Source organism: Canis lupus, chromosome 33 (assembly GCF_003254725.2).
Source record: "Canis lupus dingo isolate Sandy chromosome 33, ASM325472v2, whole genome shotgun sequence".
Classification (NCBI taxonomy): Eukaryota; Metazoa; Chordata; class Mammalia; order Carnivora; family Canidae; genus Canis; species Canis lupus.
In genome coordinates, this window is record NC_064275.1 from 24899182 (window position 1) to 24917068 (window position 17887).

The 17887-nt window shown below is 40.6% G+C and overlaps 1 protein-coding gene across 4 annotated transcripts in view; it reads right to left on the reverse strand.

The window, feature by feature from the left end:
- Positions 1–5432: 5432 nt before the first annotated feature.
- Positions 5433–17887, reverse strand: part of POLQ (DNA polymerase theta) — a 124189-nt gene continuing 111734 nt past the window's right edge. Inside the window, exons 28-30 of one of the 4 annotated variants that reach the window (XM_025475768.3) lie at positions 9482–9635; positions 7102–7217; positions 5433–6458 (exon numbers count right to left, since the gene is read on the reverse strand). In XM_025475768.3, coding sequence (XP_025331553.3) covers positions 6345–6458; positions 7102–7217; positions 9482–9635 — 384 coding nt within the window. In that variant the 3' untranslated portion in view covers positions 5433–6344. Of the gene's footprint in view, positions 6459–6504; positions 6822–7101; positions 7258–9481; positions 9636–17887 lie in introns of those variants that run through there. The other 3 variants (XM_049105507.1, XM_049105506.1, XR_007408035.1) reach the window with 3 other exon arrangements.

A 17887-nucleotide genomic window follows, 5' to 3' on the forward strand; every position in this document is an offset into this window, starting at 1 on the left:
TTAGTGCAATGACAAATGACTGCAGACTTACCAGCTTAAAGCAGCACACACTGAAGCATGGCTAAGTTGATGACATAGATCATTCCCAACTTCACACCCTCTCACAAGGACAAAAACTATACACTGACAAGACACCAATGAGAAAATCCTAGAACGCAGGGCTGAGACTGGAGTCTCCCCCTGCACCAGAAGTACTGGGACAAACCACATTACAAGGGTAAAGAGAATGGCTACACTGACCACACTGCCTCTCCCCCAGATCAGCACAGCAAGAAGTCTCCCCTAAGCCTGTGGCTTCTCCAACAGGTTAAGAGCCCGGGGTCGGACATCCAGCTACCCTAGCATTGAGTCCCTTCTTGGAGTCCGCACTCCAGTCTTGCCCCAAAGGAATCTCTGGGGAATCTGCAGGGCTTGACCACTAGGAATCAGATTGTGACAGAGAAGGAGGGAGAGACTTGCAACAACCAGCACTCGGATCTTGGCAGCCCAACATCCTACTTACAGCACCTAAGTCAAAGTCACAAACAGCATCGATGTTCATCTGCAAAGCCAAAGAGAATTGTACGGTCTGACAGAGAACTTGGCAGGGTGCAGGTTTGCCTAATTTAGGAGCTCAAAGAGCCTTTCCAGCCCTAGAGCCTGGTCTGCCCCCACCTCCCACCATGGCCCCCCCACCGTCAGGGACAGGGATGCTGAGTCAGAACCCTACCACCGTTCATCGTAGCTCCCAGCCCTGCCCAACCAGAAGATCTGAGAGTTGCACGGTACGGAAACGCTCACGTGTAGAGTCTAGCAGGCAGATCTGATCATCTGTACAGCAAAGCCAGTGGTAACGTTCTGCCAAGAGATGTGAGGCCCAGGTCAGCAACAAAGAGCCTTGCCAGCCTTGGAGCCAATTACCCCACTCTGCTCAGTAAGGGGACCCGATTCATAACCCTACTCACTGATAAGTGTGATTCCCAGCCCTGCACGACCAGAAAGCCTGGGAGGCTACTTGGAGGCAGCTCTGCTGCTCTGTTCAGGTAGAGGCTAGTTTACCCACTCACCCACTACTGAGTATAGCTCTTAGCCTCTCCTGATCAAAAAGCACCATCTGGGATACTGCCTGGAGCCGGCTCTCCAGCTGAAGAGCTCCTGCTCTTCCAGAGCTAATTCATAGCCTCACCCACTGCTAAACACAGCTCCCAGCCCTGCCTGACCAGGAAGCCTGGCCTTAGCACCTGGGAATCTCTGGAGCTCAATCCACGACTTAACATTTGAGTGAAGAACCTGATCAGCAGCTCGGCATGCTCAGAAACAACAGTGTCCACATCTGTCCAGAGAGCTTACCATGCAGGTCTGTTGGATTTGATTCCCAAACAAGAACATTACCAGCCTTGGGGCATGTACGGGGTCCTATCTGGACAAGGAAACTAATTCCTATCCCAGCTGCTGCTGTTACAGCCTGCACCACCACCCCACAACCCCCAACCAGAGGATTGAGTGGAGTACCTGGAAGCTACAGAGCCCATCCTACAGCCCCACACTACAGTGGCACATGAAAAGAAAGCACAGATTGGGGCTTTCTCCACCTGCATAGCAAAACTGGTGGCCCTGTCTGTCCAGGAAATTCAGGGTCCAGCCTAGCCTGATTTGTCTCCCCAGTGAGTGGTGCAGGTCTTGGGGTCCATTCTGCTGCCCTGAAAGGACACTGAAGCTAACTCAACGACACCTGCTGCTGAGTGTAGTTCCTAGTCCCAATCGTCTAGAAAGCCTGGAGAACACAGTCAACCACAGAATCCATCCTATAGCTTCTTTAGCAGTGAACCAAACCAGCAGTCCTATCCAACTGTTCTCAGCAAGCAGCATCCCTTTGTCCTTTGACCTCAAAGCATGGACAATGATCTTGTCCCAAAACAGACAATGATAAGCCCTATTGGACCGATGGCATTACCAGATGACCATTCAGAACACCAAGTCAAGTGGACTAGTAAAGAACTATTTCTACCAAAGTGAACCCATAAAGTCTAGAAAATAAAAACTTCCTTAAATGCACAAAAACCAACAAACAAAATCAAAGATCACAAAAAATCAGGTATGACAACACCAAAGAAAACTAGTGAAACTCTAATAATTAATCATAAGCAAATGGAGATCAAAGAATTCAGAATAGATGCACCTGGGTGGTTCAGTTGGTTAAGTGTCTGACTCTGGATCTCTGCTCAGGTCTTGATCTCAGGGTCATGAGTTCAAGCCCAGCATGGAGCCTACTTTAGAAAAAAGTATTGAGAATAATACTCTTACAGCAGTTTAATCAACTACAAGAACACAAGGACAACTGAACAAAACTAGGAAAACAGTGCATGAACAAAACAAGTTCAACAAAGAAAAAAAAAAAAAAAAAACAGAAATCCTAGGCTGAAAAATACAATGTTTGGAGTGCATAATTCAATAGAGAACTTCAGCAGCATGCTCAACCATTCAAAAGAAAAAAATCAGTGACCTAGAAGATAGGATATTTAAAACTGTCCACATAGAGGAACAAGAAGAAAAAAGAGGGAAGAAAACCTGTGAGAATTATGGGATACAATTCATACATCCATGATAAGACCAGAAGAAAAGAAAGGGATAGAAAATATATTTAAAGCAATAATGGCTAAAAACTTCCCAAACCTTGGAAAAGAAATGGATATTCAGATCCATGAGACCCAATGAATCCAAATAGGCTGAGCCTCAATAGAGCTCCACGGAGACACATTATTATTAAATGGTCAAAAATCAAGGACAAAAATTTTGAAAGCAGCAAGAGAAGAAAAAGGTTAAATACAAGGAAACTCCCATAAGATTATGGGTGACTTTCTCAACAGAAACTTTCTAAGCCAGGAGAGAATGGGATGATCCACTTAAAATATTGAAATAAAAAACTGTCAAATAGGAATTCTAGACCCAGCAAAGCTGTCCTTTAAAAATGAAGTGGGGCGGGGGGGGGGGAGCAATCCCTGGGTGGCTCAGTGGTTTAGTGCCGCCTTCAGCCCGGGGTGTGATCCTGGAGTCCCCCGACCGAGTCCCACATTGGGCTCCCTGCATGGAGCCTGCTTCTCCCTCTGCCTCTGTCTCTCTCTCTGTGTCTCTTGTGACTAAATAAAATCTTAAAAAAAAAAAAAAGATGAAGAAGGGAGCGCCTGGGTTGCTCAGTAAGCTAAGCATCTAACTTCAGCTCAGGTCTTGATCCTGGGGTCCTGGGATTGAGCCCCATGTCAGGCTTCCCACTCAGTGGGGAGTCTGCTTCTCCCTCTCCCTCTGCCCCTGCCCCTGCTCATGCTTTCTCTCTAATAAATAAATCAAATCTTAAAAAAAAAAAAAAAAAAGAAAAACAATTAAGACTAGGACTACCATATGATCCAGCAATTCCACTTCTGGATATTTACCTGGAGAAAATAAGAACACTTAGCAAAGAGGTATCTGTGTCCCCCTGTTAACATCATTTACAATAAACAAGTCATGGGAACAACCTACCTGTTTGTTGGTGGATGAATGCATAAAGATACTGTGGACTACAGATTCAATGGAATATTATTTAGCCATAAGAAGGAAATTCTGCCATTTGTGACAACATAGATCACCTTGTGGGCCATATGCTAAGTGAAGGTAAGTCAGACAGATAAAGACAAATACTGTATGATCTCACTTATACGTGGAATATTGAAAGAGCTCAGATATGTGGTTACCAAAGGCAGAGGGCACAGGAAGGGGGGAATTAGAGAAAGATGGTCTAAAGGTAGAGAGACCTCCAATTACAAGATAAATAAGCACTGGGGATATAATGTACAACATGGTGCTTACAGCTAACACTACTGGATTGTATATTTGAAAGGTGCCAAAAGAGTAAAATTCTAAAAGTTCTCATCACAAGGAAGAAAATCTTTTCTTTCTTTTTCTTTTTTGGTATCCAAATGAGATGATGGGTGTTAATTTATTCTGATAATCATTTCACAATATATATGTCATTATGCTGTACACCTTAAATTTATACGGTGCCATGTGTCAATTATATCGCACTAAGACTGGAAAAACAAACAACACAGATTATCTTATAGTTTCGGAGGTCAGAAGTCTGATATAGTCTCATTGTGCTGAAAAGAAGGTGTTGGCAGGGCTGCGTCCCTTCTGCATCCACTTCTATTCCATTGCTTCTTCCAGCCTCTAGAGACTGCCTGCACTCCTTGGCTCATGGCCCCTTCCTCCACCTTGAAGTCAGCGGCACAACATCTTTAAATCTCAGTCTAATTCTATTTCTATCTTCACCATCCTCCTTTGACTCTGACCATCTGCCTTCCTCTCATAAGGACCAACGTGTTTATATTGGAACCACCTAGATAATTTTTTAAAAGATTTTATTTATTTATTAATGAGAGGGGGAGAGAGAGAGAGAGAGAAAGAGAGAGGGAGAGAGAGAGAGAGAGAGGGAGAGAGAGGCAGAGGGAGAATCAGGCTCCACACAGGGAGCCTGATGCGGGACTCAATCCCAGGTCTCCAGGATCACGCCCTGAGCTGAAGGCGGCGCTAAGCAGCTGAGCCACCTGGGCTGCCCAGCAAAGTCCCTTTTAACATGTGATACAACATGCTCACAGGTCTGGGGGATCAGGATGGGGACGGGGGTGGGGGGGTGTTAACTCTGCTTACCACAGTGCTCACCTGTTATTTATGTAATGACTTGTGGAATGAAGAGCTACCAGCGAATTCCGAACTTTAGGCAATGAGCCAGCTAATACACCACAGCAGCTGAAACTTCAATTGTGTGACTAGGGGCACTAGTGTTATTTCAGTAAACCATGGTAACTGGAATTTGTGCACAACTGAACCATGCAAAGCAAGGGCTGCCTGTTCTAAGTCCAGCTGAGAAGTCAAAAGGATGAGAAGATGCATGGGCCTGTGAATCCAGAGCCACCGCTGCGTAAAGGAAGGTAGAAATGTCTACACTCGTGTTTAGAGAAAACTCACAAGTGAACAGAATGAGCCCTCTCCTGTGTTGGGTCTCCAGGCCACCTGAATGTTGCCAGCATTAGAGCTCTTCTCCCTGAGAAACATGGTACAAGTGAACATGGAAAACACTCGAGAAGTAACGACATAGTCTCCCTCTTACCTATGCCATCTTCTACCTACACCCTCTCACCCCCCAGAAAACATGTCTGAGTAGATTATGCACTAACATGCAACTACTAGGAGTGTATTAGGTTTTGTTTATAAAGCAACTGTCTTTTTAAAAAATTCTGGTTAACGAACATAAAAGAGCTCTTCTGGTAACTGACTAAGAATATAAGAACCATTTCCTACATGCGTAGACATTGTTGAACAAACTCAACAATGCAAACCCTACAATAAATAACTACGAACACAGATTTCTAATACTTTTAGATGAAACATAACTTAAAAAAACTGACCTGCTGACAAAGTTTCTTATAAATTCATTTTATTTCAACAGCAAAAAACATTATATACTTTTGACTGGAATCATAAATATCATCTCTCCAGTATGAGTATTCTCACCATGTCACAAACAGAAAGGGGCACTCAGAGACGGATATGGGGGTGTCTTCCTTCTCTGGCAGGATTAAATTAAACTGCAGTGTAAACATCTGATCTTGCAGGACAGGATACCTCTTGAAGAGGTGTAGCTTATTTTATAAAACCTCAGTATTGAAAATACATTCACTGTATGAATTGAGGAGGGAAAAGGAGAAGAAACACCATTTCATGAACGCCCATTCCTAGACTATATCCGTACCACGTCTACCACTTTACAGGATCCAGAATTTATTAGCCAATGCCGCTTACAGAGACTACTCTCGTAGTCTTACACTGATAGTGAAGAAAAATCACACACAAAGCCTAAGCCAAGGTGGCACAGGAGACACCAAAGCTCTATTTGCCTTGTGGCTCCTGCTGTGGTCTGCATCCCAAGTGTCTGTCCTTGGACAGAATGGAAATGCCCCTGGGGCAAGCATTCCATTCTCTTCAAGCTTGACCCAGACCAAAAGTGGGTCCAAAAGTGCTAAGTGCTAAGTGCATATTTCAATCATGCGTTCTGAACCTGTTTAGAGCCCCAAAGAACTGTAAAAGGCAATTTCATCCATACTCTTTGAGAGGAATATAATCATTGAGCTCATTATTTTGCCTCAAAACAGTTTCTTCACACTACAGAGATTAAAGTCTGATGTACATTTTGAAACTCTCACTAACGTTACTATTCCACATCCATCAAGACGTGAGAATTGGTTCCCCGGAAAGAGGTGAAAGGGTAATCTCTCTTCCTTGTGGTTGTACCTCCTCCAGGCTTCCCCGTGAGAACTTAGCCAGCCGTGCAACTACACATCCAAGTCCTTCAGGTCTCCCCAGCTCGCACCTATTTTCACCCTCACTTTTAGTTTCACAGAAAGTTCTATGGCCCTTTCCATTTCATTCTTGACAATATGAGCTACCTGAAGAAAAAAAAAAAAAAAGAGGTCAGCAAACTCTCCTCCCAAAGAATGTCTCCCAACCCACCCACAGGGGTGATAAGCCAGACTGGAGCTCCTCATCTCATGGTGCTTAAAACTTAAAAAAAAAGAGCCAGGCCTCTCAAACCGGACCACACTGATGAGCAGGATTGGTTGCAGGGAGACTACTCGTCTTTTAAACCCTCAGGGCTAGGGATCCCTGGGTGGCGCAGGGGTTTAGCGCCTGCCTTTGGCCCAGGGCGCGATCCTAGAGACCTGGGATCGAATCCCACGTCGGGCTCCTGGTGCATGGAGCCTGCTTCTCCCTCTGCCTGTGTCTCTGCCTCTCTCTCTCTCACTGTGTGCCTATCATAAATAAATAAAAATTAAAAATAAAATAAATAAACCCTCAGGGCCAGACTCCAAACTCTCATCTAACTTCCCCCAAACAAAAACAGCCCTGCACCAAAGTTGCTTTAAAAAGAAGTACGGAACCGAGCATTCTTAGCTCTTTCTCTACCCTTAAGGACTCAACATGTCCCTAGCCATCCTGGGAATGAGGAAGGGTTCCAGAATCTCATGCATCTTAACCTGACCTACGGCGTCTTGGCGTTCTGTGGAACGGACCCAAACAGTGCAAGGATACCTGGACGACATCCTCTTGGGCCACTTCATAGAAGAGCTCATCGTGGAGTTGAAGGATGAGAAAGCCTCCTCTGACTGGATACAACACCCCTTGCTGTTTTCTCTTTGGTAACAATCCTACGCCATGAAAGAAGTAGCAAAACTGATCAGCGTGTCACTGTGCCACAGAAGAATAGGGTTTTTAGGGATTTTGAGAAACTCTGGAGAATTTTAATTAGATTAAAACACAGAAGATTTAGAATATTAGGAAATATTAGGAAAATAATATCTAATAACTGACTTCCCAACTCTTAGGTAAACTCAAAACTCTACCGACTTCCCCCCAGAAAGGAGGAGTCTAACAAACAAGTCAGTGAACGGAGTTTGAAGAACTCTGCTCCAAATGACGTCAAATTTAATTCTTATAAACAACCAGCATCTTCACTTTCCATGGCAGCCCCACCACCAACTTCTCTGAATAGCAGCACCAGCACAGGAGAGGGCCTCGCCCTACTCAGGGAAACTGAGCTGCTATTGTTACGCAGTGTTTCATGAGAAGGACACTCCAGGATATATTTTCACGGCCAGACGTGTCCCTGCGGTAGAACCGGTGCTTCCCATAGACAAGTTAATTTTAAACCCGGGCTCCAAATGAGGGCCTCAGAGACTATATGACTCCCCTGAAGCTCTATGTTAAGAGTCGGGATCTGTACATTTTTCCGTGAAGATGATCTCTCTGTAGATCCTCAAGGAGCCTGTAACTCCACCGTCCTAGACTCAGCTACGGTTTCAAGGCTGAGCTTAGCCGTACAGATTGTGCCCCGCTGATCAGGAAGATCAGCTTCAACTTTAACACCTTTGGAGTAACTGCCCTCAGTTATTTGCCCGGATCCACAGCAGCCCTTTCTTTCTGCCTCCAGGTTTCCGGCTGGTCCTTTGGGGCAGCACAGACACGGTCCTCCTCAGCCTGTGGTGCTTCCCTCAGCGAGGGCTCTCCGCTGTCACAACCCGCAGCCCGTTTCCTCGCAGGCGGCTCTGACAGGGTGCAGAGCAAAGGCAGGGGAGGCCGCGGCACGGGGCTTCCTTCCCAGGGCGGCAAAGGCTGTGCACCTATCCGTTGGCCAGCTGACCCAAGTCCGCTCTGGCCCACCGGGCCCCACTCATCTCCCATCACTGGAGATGCTCTTCTGCTTTCCACTCACTGTACCCTCATCCTCTTGATTTCCTGTTGGCTTTTTGGCTTCTGACTATGAATGCTATGGTCCTCCTGTTCCCTGTGTGGGCAGCTTCCTCAGGCTCAGACGACCTACCACCACCTTTAACCCGGCCCGAGCCCAGGAAGCGATCCACAGTGACATACCCACATTGCCTTCCTGCCGCTCTCAACTGCTATAGTCTATATGCTCATTCAGGCGCTGCACCACTCTGCTGTGAGCAGTTATGGAAATATTTCAGTCAAGAATCACATCTTTCCTTCCTTCCCTTTGATTTTATATTTAAAAGAGGTTGATAACTTTTACTTTCAAATCCTCTACAGCACAGTACAGAGCTATCCCCCAAATAAGTTTGATCATTTATTCTCTGTAAATAGAAAGAGAGAATGTGTGTGGGGTATGATACACAATACTGACCAAGAGATGGATGTGACAAGGAAGTCAACTCAGTGTATATTCCCAGACTTCCAAGAACATGGAAGGTGGTGAATAGGAAAATCAACATGTTGTTGTTATCTAAGGACCAGATGACCCCTAAGATTCCTTCAAAGTATCTGCAAAGTCAAAATTATTTTAATAATAACACTCAAAGAGTTTATTTTCCCTTTTTAGTCTCATTCTCTCCTAAGCACACAGCAAAGTAACCAACTATCCTCATTTAGCACTGAAAGTCCGATATCCTGGGAAGCACATCAACCTCCCACAGACTGGGACATCTATCAACATAGACTGTGGGGACGGCTTTCCAGAGGTTACAGGACAGAGATCGTAACAAAATGAATATAGAAATATATAAGAGAATCAAAATGTCTCCTCTTAAGCCAGACATTAAAGAGACTTGCAGTTCATTAAAACCACTCATCATCAACTTTCTCTTGTTCTAAAACATGTAGTTGGTTTTAAGAAAATGTTTATTTATGCTGACATATGTGAGTTTGTTATTATAAAGCATTAATACATGTTTTTGAATTTCCTGTTTAAACTTCTAATATGGTAAATATTAGTACACATAACCCACACAAACAAAAGTTCTTTGGGACCTTTAGTAATTCTAAGAGGGTAATGACATCATGAGAACAAAACATTTGAAAACTGCTGAGAAATAATATATAAAATGCTTCCTGTTTTCTTTTCTGATACAATTAATGTCACTACATGACATGGCAGGGGCCTTATTTATGAACAAACCTGTTCTTTCACTTTGGAGCATACCCTCCCGATGACCATGGGATTTGAAGGTTGAGTGGAGGGTCTCTAATTGCTTCTGAATGTTAACTGTGGCTATTTTGACAATATCAGCCGCCGAGCCTTGGACTGTTGTGTTGATGGCCTGACGCTCAGCCTATGAAAAAGAATAACAATTAACAGGCGCTCCATCAGATACACCAACATGGTTTCAGACCTGCTTTTAGTGTCCACACATCAGTGCTCACATCTGTAACCAAACTGAAAATCTGGACCGAGATGGGACCCAGTACATCAACTATTAAGCTCCACCCTAAGAATAACAACTAGAATAATCCAGGGCTCTAGATTCTGGGCTATCATTCACATGAGAAGAGTCTAAATAGAAAAAGGCCAGATTGCTTCAATTTAGAAATTTTCAACATTCAGGAATCAAAAACTACATTACACTTAAAATATATTTAGCAGCTCGAAATTGTTTCATAAACATATATCAATGTTCTAGTTGTTCTAAACTTCACTCTAAAAAAACCTATTGCTTAAAATACAACTCCTCTTAATCCTAAACAGGTATAAATAGATCATCATTCTTTGTGATGTGAGATAGAATATTCCAAGCACATCCCCCATATCAGTGGATTCTTGGTCCTATGTAGAGGTTGGCCCCAGTGGGTCTGGAGCCCTCTGGTATGAATCAGATATTTTGTGTGTGTGCTGCTGGGACTAATCATTGGCTACTAGTGAAAATGCAGACCCTAGATTCCTAAATATTAAGTTAGAACTTTGCCGAAGCTATTGCTGCCATGAACTTCTTAGCAGGCAACCATAGCTGTTAAAAGTGATCATCTTAAGGCAGCAGGGATGGGCAACTGGGTTAACATTCAAGGTAACCTACCCATGAATACCATGCCTACTGTCCCAAAAGGACTCAGAACGTGGGATCTACAAACTGGAGTGATCTATGTATCATGAGACAAGTTCCATGTCACCTGGGCTACAATCAAATCCTAGTGTAGTAAGTACTTGTTAAAAAGATAGGCTTTTGAAAATGAAGATACAACTGTTCAAAATCTTTGGGATACAGCAAAAGCAGTCCTAAGAGGGGAAATACATCGCAATACAAGCATTCCTCAAAAAATTGGAAAAAAATCAAATACACAAGCTAACCTCGCACCTAAAGGAACTGGAGAAAGAACAGCAAATAAAACGTACACCTGGCAAAAGAAGAGAGATAATAAAGATTTGAGCAGAACTCAATGAAATAGAGACAAGAACTGTAGAACAGATCAACAAAACCAGGAGTTGGTTCCTTTTTTAAAATTATTTTGTCAGATGCAGGTGAATCCTCTCTAAACTCATTCAGTTGTCACTGTTTAAAGACTGATTGAATTTCAGTCTACCGACTCCTCTCCTTGAAACCGTGTGCCTCTGTGTAGTGAACTGTGTTACTGTTGCTCTTACTTGCTGCCCTCCCCTCCCCCCTGCCATGTAATTTCAAGTGTTGTTCACTCTAAAAAGTTGGCCTTGACTTGTTTTGGTGAATGGAATGTAAAACTGACACACAGGCTCATAAGATATTTTAAGAACTATCCAACACTGTCATAAAAAAAAAAAAAAAAGGCTTATCCCAGAGACTTTTCCTTCATTCTGAATTCCAGAATGAAGAAAATATGTCAACAGTCATACCAGAGCCACAGTCAACCCAGAGCCAAACTCTAACATGAATTAAAAATAAAGTTTCTTATTATAAGACACCGAAATTTTAGGGTAGTTTTTTTACTGTGACATAAGCAAGCATAAAAATAAAACTAAGATATGTACTTCACTCTCATGATATGGTACTTCCCTGATTCTTTTCCAAAATAAAATTTAAAAAAACTTGGCAGTCTTTGGGCTTTGTGTCTAACAATCTCTGTCCCTTTACAACCAGGGCTTTTTCATGTATATAAAAAAACATAGGTTTCTAGTAATGGGGGATTAGGCCATTAGGACCAACCATCCCACTGATAACAATGGGAAAAGCTGGACAGAGAATGCCTCCTTGAATCAGAAGGTTAAAAAGGAAATGAGAAATTATAGAACCTAGAGAGCTATGAGAGAATGAAAACCAAGGAGGTGACCTCGGCATTGGAGGCTACCATTTCTCCCAGAGACATCAACAGATTCCAGAAGAGGCAGCTGAGAGAAACTCTGAGCACAGCTGGATGGTTTTGAAGGGACTGGGGAACAAATGGAGCAAGAAGTAGAGGAGGGGTGGGAAACTATCAAGCTGCCATCCCAAAACTAACACCCTAGAAATAGACTGGACTTAACATCTTTGCTTCAAATCATTTCTACTCCTGAAATTGGATCAAAGTAATCCTAGATTGTTGGTCATTCTAGTCTCCTGCCAAAAGCACATGTAAATCTTCTGAACAAAGGTAGCATTACCATATAAGCTTCAGATTATGCCCATAATCTTTCATAAACAACATTTGACACCTGATAAAAAAATTGCCAGGACAGCAAGGAGTTGAAACAATAGTTTTTGTAGAAAACTAAGAAAAAAACAAGGGCAATAGGAACAGACTACAGGGATACAAGTTTGAGATTTATTAATCTATAGACTATTATCCAATTTATTGACTAAAACAAAAGACAAAATTGAATATTTCAACAGAGAACCAAATACCCATAAAATAAGAGCAAAATGGAAACTCATGAATTGAAAAATAAAAAGAACTTACTACAGCTTTGAAGTGTATCTGGAAACCTGGGATTGTATCTCCAGCTTGGTTCTTCTTTTTATCAAGATTGTTTTAGCTATTCAGGATCTTTTGTTCCAAACAGAAGATCAAACAAAATTTGTTCCAAATAAATTTTAGGATTACTTATTCTAGTTCTGTGAAAAACACTGTTGGTATTTTGATAGGGATTGCATTAATCGGAAGATTGCTTTGAGTAGTATAGACATTGTAACAATAATTGTTCTTCTAATCCATAAGCATGTAATATCTCCAGTTTTTTGTGTCATCTTCAATTTCTTTCATCAACATTTTATAGTTTTGAGAGTAAAGGTCTTTGACTTCCTTGATTTAGTTTATTTTTAGGTATTTTATTATTTTTGGTGTAGTTATAAATGGGATTGTTTTAATTTCTCTTTGTGCTACTTCATTATTAGTGTATAGAAATGCAACAGATTTCTGTATTTAAGTTTTGTATTTTGTCACTTCACTGAATTCACTTACCAGGTCTCATAGTTCTTTGGTAGAGTCTTTATAGCTTTCTATATATAATATCATGTCATCTGCAAATAATGAAAGTTTTACTTCTTTCTTACCAATTTGGATACCTTTTATTTATTTTTCTTGTCTGATTGCTGTGGCTAGAACTTCCAGTACTATGTTGAATAAAAGTAGTGAGAATGGACATACTTGTCTTGTTTCTGATCTTTAAGATAAGTTCTCAGTTTTTCACCATTTAGTGTGACACTAGAGGTGGGTTTTTCCACATATGGCCTTTATTATGTTCAGGTATATTCTCTCTAAGCCCACTTTGTTGAGAGTTTTTATTATGAATGGATGTTGTATTTTGTCAAAAAGACAAGAAATAATAAGTGTTGCTGCAGATGTGGATAAAAAGGAAAACTTGCGCACTGTTGATGGGACTACAGATTGGTGCAGCCACTTTGGAACACAGTATGGCGATTCCTCAAAAAAAAAAAAAAAAAAGAATTACCATATTCAGTAATTTCACTACTGGGTATTTACCCAATGAAAGCAAAAACACAAATTTGAAAAGATATATGTATCCCTATGTTTATGCAACATTATGATCGATAGCCAATATATGGAAGCAATCCAAGTGTCCATCCATAGACGAATGCATAAAAAACATGTGATATATTTATACAACGGAGTATTATTCAACCATAAAAAAAGAATGAAATCTTGCCATTTGCAACAACATGGATGGGCCTAGAGGGCATAATGCAAAGTGAAATAAGTCCATCAGAGAGAGACAAATGCCATATGATTTCATTCATATGTGGAATTTAAGAAACAAAACAAATGAACAAAGAAAAAAAGAGAACTGGTGGTTGCCAGCCAGAAGGGAGGGTGGGTAGGGGAATGAGATAAAACAGATAAGAGTACACTTATCTTGACCACTGAAGAATATATAGAATTGTTGAATTATATTGCACACCTAAAACTAATATAACATTGTATTTTAATTACACTCCAATAAAAAAAAAAAAAAAGCAGAACTTAAAGCACCTAAATAGTACTTTCTCTGTAATTTGATGTGTGTGCACAAGGGGGATAGTATTGATACGGGGGGAGCATAAAGAAACCTTCTGGAGTTCTAGAAAAGTTCTGTATCATTTAGAACGTAAAAGCTCAACTGTTGGGCTCAGTAGGAAATTGAGCAAAATCAGTAAATTGAAAGATAAGTTAGAAGAAAATATCCAGAATTAAGCAGGATGAAATAAAAACATCGAAAATACCAAATAGAGGATATTAAACATAAAACATTTTTTTAAGTTTAAAAATTTTATAATAGGAGTCCCAGAAAGAGAGGAGAGAATGCAGTGAAGCAATAATTAAAGAAGAAATGACTAAGAATTTTCCAAAACCAACGAGCCACAGATTGGAAAAGTCCTAATACCATTAAAGCATCAATTAAACACACATAGTCACAGAGAGGCACACAAATTAAAAACATACACTGAGGTATATCATGAAAATCTGTTGGAAACAAGACAAAAAGAATAATACTATATGGAAAGCAACCTAAAGAAGAAAGGCAGATTACATTCAAAGAAGGGACAGTTGGACCAGAGGTGGGCAAACCTTCAGGCCAAATCTGGCTTAGCTCCTGTTTTTGTAAATAAGGTCTTATTGGAATACAGTCACAGTCATTTATGTATTGTCCATGACTGTGCTTGCCCTATAAGAACAGAATTAAGCAGGTATGACGGAGACTCTATACCCTACGTGCAAATATATACGCGAGCTTACTTTATCTGCCACAGGCACTATTAAAAACCTAAAGGGAAGTCCTACTTAGTAGTAAATGTTGAAAATTTCCCTCTGAGATCAGAAAAGAGGCACAGAGGGGATCCCTGGGTGGCTCAGCGGTTTAGCGCCTGCCTTTGGCCCAGGGCGCGATCCTGGAGTCCCGGGATCGAGTCCCACATCGGGCTCCCGGCATGGAGCCTGCTTCTCCCTCCTCCTGTGTCTCTGCCTCTCTCTCTCTCTATCATAAATAAATAAATAAATCTTTTAAAAAGAAAAAAAAAAAAAAAGAAAAGAGACATAGATGCACACTATCACTACTTATATGCAATACTGTCCTAGCTGGCAAGTCAAGCAAAAGTAATAAAAGGAATAAAGTTTGGAAAAGCAGTTATAAAACTACTTTGCAGGTAATTATTATGAAGTTAGAATATCTAAAAGTATCTACAGATCAAATTTTAGAATTAGTAATATTTGCAAGATTTTTAAACCAAAGAACAATAAAACCAATTATATTTCTATGTGCCAGCAGCTAAGAGTTAGAAAATGTAAAAAAAAAAAAAAGGAAAAGAGTTAAAAAAAAGATACCACTGCAACAGCATCAAAACTTTTCAAACATCTAGCTATAAATGTAACAAAAAACATACAAGATTTCCTTCCCAAAATTATACATTGAGAGAATAATAACTACAGACCTAAATGAATGGATAGATACATCATGTTCATGGATTAGAAAACTCAAGCATATAAATATGTCCACTAATACCATCTTGATCTACAAATTCAAGGCAATCTCAAAAAAATCCCAACATGATTTTGTGTTTGTGCAGAAATTCACAAGCCGCTTCTACAACTTATATGGAAATGCAAAGAGCCAAGAATAGACAAATATTATTGAAAAACAAACAAAAGAAGGTAAAGAAGACTTACTTTACCATATATCAAGACATCTTACAAAGCTGCATCACTAAGGCAGTGTGGCAGTGTCTTAAAGGATGAACTAATACAATGATGAAAATAATGTGTCCAGGGATCCCTGGGTGGCACAGTGGTTTAGCGCCTGCCTTTGGCCCAGGGCGCGATCCTGGAGACCCGGGATCGAATCCCACGTCGGGCTCGCAGTGCATGGAGCCTGCTTCTCCCTCTGCCTATGTCTCTGCCTCTCTCTCTCTCTCTCTCTCTGTGTGTGTGTGTGTGTGTGTGTGTGACTATCATAAATAAAAACTAAAAAAAAAAAAAAAAAGGTTTATTTAAAAAAAAAGAAAGAAAGAAAATAATGTGTCCAAAAACAGATACATCTGAATTTGGAAATTTAATTTATGGTAAAGGTGGAACTGAAGAGTAATAGGGAGGAAAGCTCAAGCTTTTCAATAAATAGTTAGGAACAACTGTATGCCCTTGTATAGGGAGATGGAAGACCTTGACCCTCGGTCTCTCATAATATATAAAAACCAATTCCTGGTTGATTGTAGATAAAAATGTATATGGCAAAACCAAAAACTCCTAGAGAATATTTTCTTGATACTGGGGTACAGAAAACTTTGTTAAACAGATCAAGGAAAATACCACAATAACACAAAAGACTGATAAATCCATGTAAGCAAAGGGCTCATATCTAGAATATATAAAGGACTCTCATAAATCAGTTCAAAGACAGACAACTCAAAAAAAAAAAAAAAAAAAGATTTAAGTTGACCCTCTACAAAAGAAGATATCCAAATGGTCAATAAACAAAAAAAGAAGCTCAACATCACCAGTCATCAGGAAAAGGCAAACTAAAAGTAGAGTGAGGTACTTATCATTGCAAAGTTACCAAGAATGGCTATATTAAAAAGACCAATGATATCAAACAATGGCAAGAATGTAGATAAACAGAGTTGATGGCAATATTAACTGGGATAACCACTCTGTAAAGCTTTTAGGCAAAAGGTATAAATGTGCTTATTCTATGACTCACCAATTCCACTCTAAAGGTTATGAAATTGGATGCATATGTTCACCAAATGACACATATAAGAAAGTTCACAGAGCTTTATTAATGATAGCCAAAACCTGGAAATAGTCAAAATGTCTGCCAACATTAGAATGGATAAATAAATTGTTGGTAAGTTCCTACAAAGTCAGCTAAATAAAGACATGAACTACAGTTGCACATGACGCTAATGAATCTCACAGACCTAAATTTGAATGAAAAAAGTCAGATCCAAGAGCACAGATGGTATGACTGCACTTAAAATTCAAGTTCATACAAAACTAACCTATAGTTTTATGTATGTGAAGTGGGAAGTAGATAACATTGCTTTTGAGGGAACATGAAGAAGCCTTCTGGGGTGCTGGAAAAGTTCTATATCATGAATGGGATGGTGTTATATGTATATACACACGTAAAACTTCCAGCTTTATGCTTAAGATTTGTACTCTTTACTGCACATGTTATTTCTCAATAAAAATTTTAAGAATAAATCTAATTCATTCCCTCTCCTCATCTAAAGTTACTAATAAGAATGAAAAGGCCCAAACACAGTGAGGGAGAGAATGCTTTCCAAACATGCAATCAATAATGAGTTACTATATATAAGAAAAAGACAGAGGGGCCTGGGTGGCTCAGTTGGTTAAGTGTCTGCCTTAAGCTCAGGTCTTGATCCTACGGTCCTGGGATCATGCCCCACATCCAGCTCCCTGCTCAATGGGGAGTCTGCTTTTCCCTCTCCTTCTGCCCTATGCCCCTCCTCCTGCTTGTGCTCTCTCTCTCTCTCACACATTCTCTTTCACGCTCTCTAATAAATAAAATCTTATTTAAAAAAAAAAAAGATAACCCAACAACAAAAAAATGAACAAGAAAACTTGAAAAAGCACTTCCCCAAGAAAAAAATGATTACCGGCTAATAAATATTTGTTAAGTTGCTTTACCTCATTACTATTCAAAGAAAAGCAAAGTAAAACTAACAAGATACTACTTTTTTTTCCTTAAAGATTTGATTTGTTTATTTATTTGGGGGGGGGAGAGAGAGAGAGAGAGAACGAACAAGCAGGGGGAGAGGGAAAAGCAGACTCTCTATGGAGCAGGGAGCCCAATTCGGGCTCAATCCCAGGACTCTGAGATCATGACCTGAGGCAAAGGCAGATACTTAATAAACTGAGCCACATAGGCACCCAAACAAGCTACTACTTTAACCCCACCAGAATAGCTAAAATTATATGATCTTAATGGCAAGTGTTGGCAAGGATGCAGAGAATGAGATCTTGCACTCTCTTCTGATAGGAGGACAGACTGCTTCAATCACCATAAAAAATCGTTTGGCTTTATCTACTAGAAATGAAGAAGCAGCAATTTTATGACTAGGTCTTTACCAAACATAAAATGGAAATATGTGCACCAAGAACCTTGAACAAAAATTTTCAAACTTGCAAG